Source organism: Miscanthus floridulus, chromosome 2 (assembly GCF_019320115.1).
Source record: "Miscanthus floridulus cultivar M001 chromosome 2, ASM1932011v1, whole genome shotgun sequence".
Classification (NCBI taxonomy): Eukaryota; Viridiplantae; Streptophyta; class Magnoliopsida; order Poales; family Poaceae; genus Miscanthus; species Miscanthus floridulus.
In genome coordinates this window covers 33,447,161-33,452,846 of record NC_089581.1, presented here as the reverse complement: position 1 = coordinate 33,452,846, position 5,686 = coordinate 33,447,161, and the positions used below count along the sequence as shown (strand labels likewise).

The 5,686-nt window shown below is 54.1% G+C and overlaps 1 protein-coding gene across 1 annotated transcript; it reads left to right on the top strand.

Moving 5' to 3' along the window:
* Positions 1-479: 479 nt before the first annotated feature.
* On the top strand, positions 480-4,177 carry LOC136538394 (probable linoleate 9S-lipoxygenase 4). The gene is made up of 8 exons (XM_066530369.1): positions 480-806; positions 918-1,207; positions 1,324-1,567; positions 1,679-2,038; positions 2,134-2,240; positions 2,337-2,444; positions 2,576-2,883; positions 2,992-4,177. The coding sequence occupies exons 1-8, from the start codon at positions 596-598 to the stop codon at positions 4,040-4,042; spliced, it is 2,679 nt and encodes an 892-aa protein (XP_066386466.1). The 5' UTR covers positions 480-595; the 3' UTR covers positions 4,043-4,177.
* The last annotated feature ends 1,509 nt before the right edge of the window (positions 4,178-5,686 follow it).

Below are 5,686 nucleotides of genomic sequence, written 5' to 3'. Positions count from 1 at the left end.
GCATCCCTCCGGCGGCCATGTCTGTTCTCAACACTGCTTGTAACCTCTTAATGAAACATAGTATAAGTATATTGTATGTTCGCGAAAAAAATGTGATCAGCATGGTGCATGGGGATCCTATGGATGCGTCATCCGTTCTTTGCACGTCTTCAAAGCTAGGCTAGGCTCTGCCAGGACCGCTCGAAATCCAGAGAACCCAGAACCAAAATGCGTACGGGCCCAGCCTGAGAACGAAGCGCGACCCAACTGAGCGCCTCCGTGTTCCACGTTCGCCTCGGCGGGCGAAAATGCACATACGGACAGCCAGAGCTTGGCTGCCTGGCATGACTCGGCGAGTCCCTGGACCCTGGTCCCTGCCGCAGTGCCGGGTGTGAACAGTGGAGGCCGGTACCACCACGTGCCGCACGCGAGCGTGGCTAGTCCGCGACGGCCTATAATTAGGACCCACAGTCCCAGGCTCCCAGCTCGTGTCAGCAGACAGCAGTAGCAGCAGTCCTCGTACAGTAGACACACAGCACAAGCAGGCGGGGCGAGGCCACTCCTAGTCCCACGCACGGTGTCCTGACCGAGTGACCGGACGTCGGACGACGCGAGGATGCTGCTTCACGCGTTCGCGGACCGGCTGACGGGGAAGAACAAGGCGGCGTGGAAGGAGGGTCGGATCCGCGGCACCGTGGTGCTGGTGAAGAAGGCCGCGCTCATCTTGGACCACTTCCAGGCGTCGCTCCTCGACGGCATCCACCAGATCCTCGGCCAGGACACCGGGCTCGCGTTCCAGCTCGTCAGCGCCACCAAGGCCGACCGCCGTAATACAAGCTCCTCCTCCTCCTCGTCCCACGCCGGCCTATCTATCGCGTATAGTATATGCCCTGCCCGCATTTATTTAACAAGCAGTTTTCGTTTCGAAACGCACGCAGGCAATGGGGGCAAGGGGAGAGTCGGGAAGCCGGCGCACCTGGAGGAGGCGGTGGTGTCGCTCAAGTCCAAGACGGACGGGGAGACGTTGTTCCGGGTGAACTTCGAGTGGGACGAGTCGCAGGGCATCCCCGGCGCCGTGCTCGTCAGGAACCACCAGACCGAGGAGGTGTTCCTCAAGACGCTCACCCTCGAGGGCGTCCCCGGCAAGGGCACCGTCGTCTTCGTCGCCAACTCCTGGGTCTACAACCACCAGCGCTACACCCAGGACCGCATCTTCTTTGCCAACGACGTCAGTAGCTAGCGGATCCCTATTCCCTTCTCCCATCTTTTCTCATTCCCATTTCTAGCTGCGTGCTGCTGTAGCATCATCCTGCTGCTTAACATATCTGATTATATATATTGCAGACATATGTGCCCAGCAAAATGCCTGCCCCGTTGGTGCCTTACCGGCAAGATGAACTCAAAGTACTCCGAGGCGACGATAACCCTGGGCCATACAAGGAGCACGACCGTGTCTACCGCTACGACTACTACAACGACCTTGGTGACCCAGACAAGGGCAAAGACCACGCACGTCCAGTCCTTGGTGGCACCGCAGACCACCCATATCCCCGGCGTGGCAGAACCGGCCGGGCCCCAACCAAAACCGGTGAGTTCAAGCCGGTCACCGCATTGTGTTCTTCACCCATCTAATCTAAAACTATTGACAACCATGCATCCAATCCAGCACTTGGCTAATTAAGATCCTCTGTCAATTCAGACCCCAAGTCAGAGAGCAGGCTTAATCTCCTGCAGATCCTAGCCCTGGACATCTACGTCCCTCGTGACGAACGCTTTGGGCATCTCAAGATGGACGACTTCCGTGGGTACGCTCTGAAGGCGATAGTCGAGGCTGTTCTTCCGCTGATAAATACAAAAGTCGACATCGGCGGCGTACCGGAGGAGTTCGATTCGTTTGAAGACATCCTGAGGCTCTATGAACTTGGCCCGGAAGCGCCGAATCACCCGATACTGGCCGAGATCAGGAAGAAGATCCCCAGTGAGTTCCTTAGAAGCCTTCTGCCGGTTGGTGGCCACGACGACCCCCTGAAGATGCCCCTTCCACATGTCATCGAATCAGGTTATTTGAATTTTTTTGGTCAATTTTGTGTCGATCTGGTAGCTAGTATTTCCATGATTGTGACTAAATCTTGCATGGTTTCTTGGTACTACTAGACGCGCGAAACAAGGCTCCACAAGATAAGTTTGGCTGGAGGACTGATGAGGAGTTTGCGCGGGAAATGCTTGCAGGCGTGAACCCAGTGGTTATCAGACGCCTGGAGGTTCGACCCTTGTATCAGATTCAGACGCCTCTTCTTCTCCTATAGTAAATAGTAATTAATTTTTTTAACATTAAGAGTTGTCTTTCATGATGGCAGACGTTCCCTGCTACAAGTACCCTGGATCCAAGAGTGTATGGTGACCATACTAGCAAGATAACTGAGGCTCACATCCAGCACAACCTGGAAGGCCTGACAGTGCACAATGTATGCTACTGAACAACTGAACACCATTTGCATGCATATATATATATATATATATAACTGAAACATTCATTCTGTGGCAGGAACCGTGGATTTATTAACTCTGATGTGATCACAAACCCCATTATGTGCAGGCACTGAGCAAGAACAGGCTCTTCATCCTAGACCACCACGACCACTTCATGACGTACCTGGATCGGATCAACAAGCTGGAGGGCAACTTCATCTACGCCACCAGGACGCTGCTGTTCCTGAAAGACGATGGCACGCTGAAGCCCCTCGCCATCGAGCTTAGCCTGCCCAACCCAAAAGGCCAGCGGCATGGCGCGGTGAGCAAGGTGTATACCCCTGCCCACACAGGCGTGGAGCGCCACATATGGCAGCTCGCCAAAGCCTACGTCTGCGTCAATGACTCGGGCTGGCATCAGCTCATCAGCCACTGGTACGCACAGTACAGAGACCATCTTCTGGCTGATGCCCTGCGACTGCTAGTGCTAGGGAAATTAACACTGATGTTCTGTATGTGTGTGTGCCTTCGTTCCGTTCGTAGGCTGAACACGCACGCGGTCATGGAGCCGTTCGTGATCGCCACGAACCGGCAGCTCAGCGTGGTGCACCCCGTGCACAAGCTGCTGAGCCCACACTTCCGCGACACCATGACCATCAACGGCCTGGCGCGGCAGACGCTCATCAACGGCGGCGGCATCTTCGAGTTCACCGTGTTCCCGGGCAAGTACGCGCTCGAGATGTCCTCCGCCGTCTACAACAACTGGAACCTCACCGAGCAGGCCCTCCCCAACGATCTCATCAAGAGAGGCGTCGCCGTCGCGGACGCGAGGAACCCGTACGGGGTCCGCCTGCTGATCAAGGACTACCCGTACGCCAAGGACGGGCTGATGGTATGGTGGACGATCGAGCAGTGGGTGAAGGAGTACCTGGGCATCTACTACCCCTACGACATCGACGTCCGGCGCGACGCAGAGCTACAGGAGTGGTGGAAGGAGGTCCGCGAGGTCGGGCACGGCGACCTCATGGACCGGGACTGGTGGCCCAAGATGAACACCGTCAGGGAGCTGGCCAGGACGTGCACCACCATCATCTGGGTGGCGTCGGCGCTGCACGCGGCCGTCAACTTCGGGCAGTACCCGTACGCCGGCTACCTGCCGAACCGGCCCACCGTGAGCCGGCGGCCGATGCCGGAGCCTTTCAGCGACGACTACAGGAAGCTGGAGGCGGGGCAGAAGGAGGCGGACACCGTGTTCATCCGCACCATCACCAGCCAGCTCCAGACCATCGTGGGCGTCTCGCTCATCGAGATCCTGTCCAAGCACGCCTCCGACGAGGTGTACCTCGGCCAGCGCGACGAGCCGGAGCGCTGGACGTCGGACTCCAGGGCGCTGGACGCGTTCAAGAGGTTCGGCAGCCGGCTGGTGGAGATCGAGAAGCGGATCGAGAAGATGAACGGTGACCCGGCGCTCAAGAACCGGGCCGGGCCGGTGAAGGTTCCCTACATGCTGCTGTACCCCAACACCTCGGACGTCACCGGCGAGAAGGGCGAGGGGCTTACTGCCATGGGCATCCCCAACAGCATCTCCATCTGAGCAGAGATTTGTTTTGTCCCGCCGTAGATGATACTACGTGCTGCTGCTTGGTAGCTATGCGTTCGCTATTGTCAGCGTGTGATGCGTCAATGTGTTTCAACTTTTAATTCGTAAAAAAGAAATGTGTTTGTGTTTTGGCCTGTTCGATGTGGTTGCAGTTGACAGGGAGTCTTTGGTGGAGATCTGGACCACATTTCAAGTGTTTGTGAGGGCAACAGTAATGAATGATTTATCTGTTATCCTATGATTTACGTCAAAAATCATAGTGTTTGATTTGTAGTTTTGTAACACAAACAGATTACAGAGGGAAGCGATTGCATTACATTTGTTTGCTTTAGCTTGGTCCGTAATTCATTACCATGTAATCGGATACATCTTTTCAGAAATTACACTATCCTTTCACTGTAATCCATTACCGAAGACTATTTTTCATGTCCCTTTGCATTTGCGTTTGCAACGGTTAGCCAAACATCTACTAAGATGGTTTTTACGGTAACGCTGCTTATAGGTGGTCCGTCCGTCCGGACGAACCCGTATAAGTCACCCGCTCGCTTACGCCTCGCCCGCACTGTCCCCACCCACGTTGCCTCCTCGCTCAGCGCGCTACGCGCCTCCGCTTGCGTTGCGCCGCCCGCCCGCGCCGCATGCCCACGCCCAGACTCGCGCCTCCCATCGCGGTCTCGCTCCATCCGTCTGCCCCTGCCCCTGCTGAGCTCCGTGCCGCTGATAAGCTCCACACCAGCGACCTCCGTGCCACTCCGCGACATCGAGCTCCACGTCAACGAGCCTCCATTCGTCCGAGCAGCAAGCAGATGCTACGTTGAAAGCGCGTGTTACAATAGTGTGTTTCAAGTGTTTAAGATGTTTCAGAAGTATGTTGCATGTGTTGTATATCTATGCTGCAAAAGTAGATCGGGATGTTGCACATGTTGTAATGGATATACACGTATGTTTTAAGTGCATGTTCCAAATATTTCATATGTTCCAGACGAAAGTTGCACTTGTTTTATTCGGATATTGCAAAAGTAGATCCGGATGTTGCATATACATGCATATTGCAAGCATGTGTTTCAAGTGTTTTTAGGTGTTTCATATGTATGTTTACGAGTGTTTTATCTGGATGTTGCATATATATGTTTGCAATGGTTTTTAAATGTTTTTCAGACGTTTCACAAATATTTTAGACGCTTGTTTTAAGTGTTTCATTTGTCATCTTTTATATGTTGCAACTGCTACATCTAGATGTTTCGACGCTTGTTTTAAGTGTTTCATTTGTCTTCTTTTGTATGGTGCAACTGTTACATCAGAATGTTCCAAAAGTAGATCGGGTGTTACACATGAGATCAGCGTGAGAAGCGGCCGGCGGCATGGGCAATGTTCGGGGCAGGGTGGGCCCACCGCTGGTGCGCTCCCTCGCGAACCCGACGTGCTATGCGCTCGTTTGCTCTCTCCGCACGTTAGCGTCTGGATGCTTGCGCTCCAGACAGATGTCCAGGCGCCAGCAAGTCTGATGGTTTTAATGTTAGAACTGCTTTTAGATACACATGTGCTCACTGATGCACGCAGGCATGTTTTATTATTCATATATAAACGTGTCTGATGGACCGAGCTAATAGATCATCATCTCGCTATCGACAGTTAAGT

Coding starts and splice junctions, on each gene's coding strand:
- LOC136538394 (XM_066530369.1), top strand. CDS start 596: ATGCTGCTTCACGCGTTCGCGGACCGGCTGACGGGGAAGAACAAGGCG. Junction 807..917: donor CGCCACCAAGGCCGACCGCC/GTAATACAAGCT, acceptor AAACGCACGCAG/GCAATGGGGGCAAGGGGAGA. Junction 2,445..2,575: donor AAGGCCTGACAGTGCACAAT/GTATGCTACTGA, acceptor CATTATGTGCAG/GCACTGAGCAAGAACAGGCT.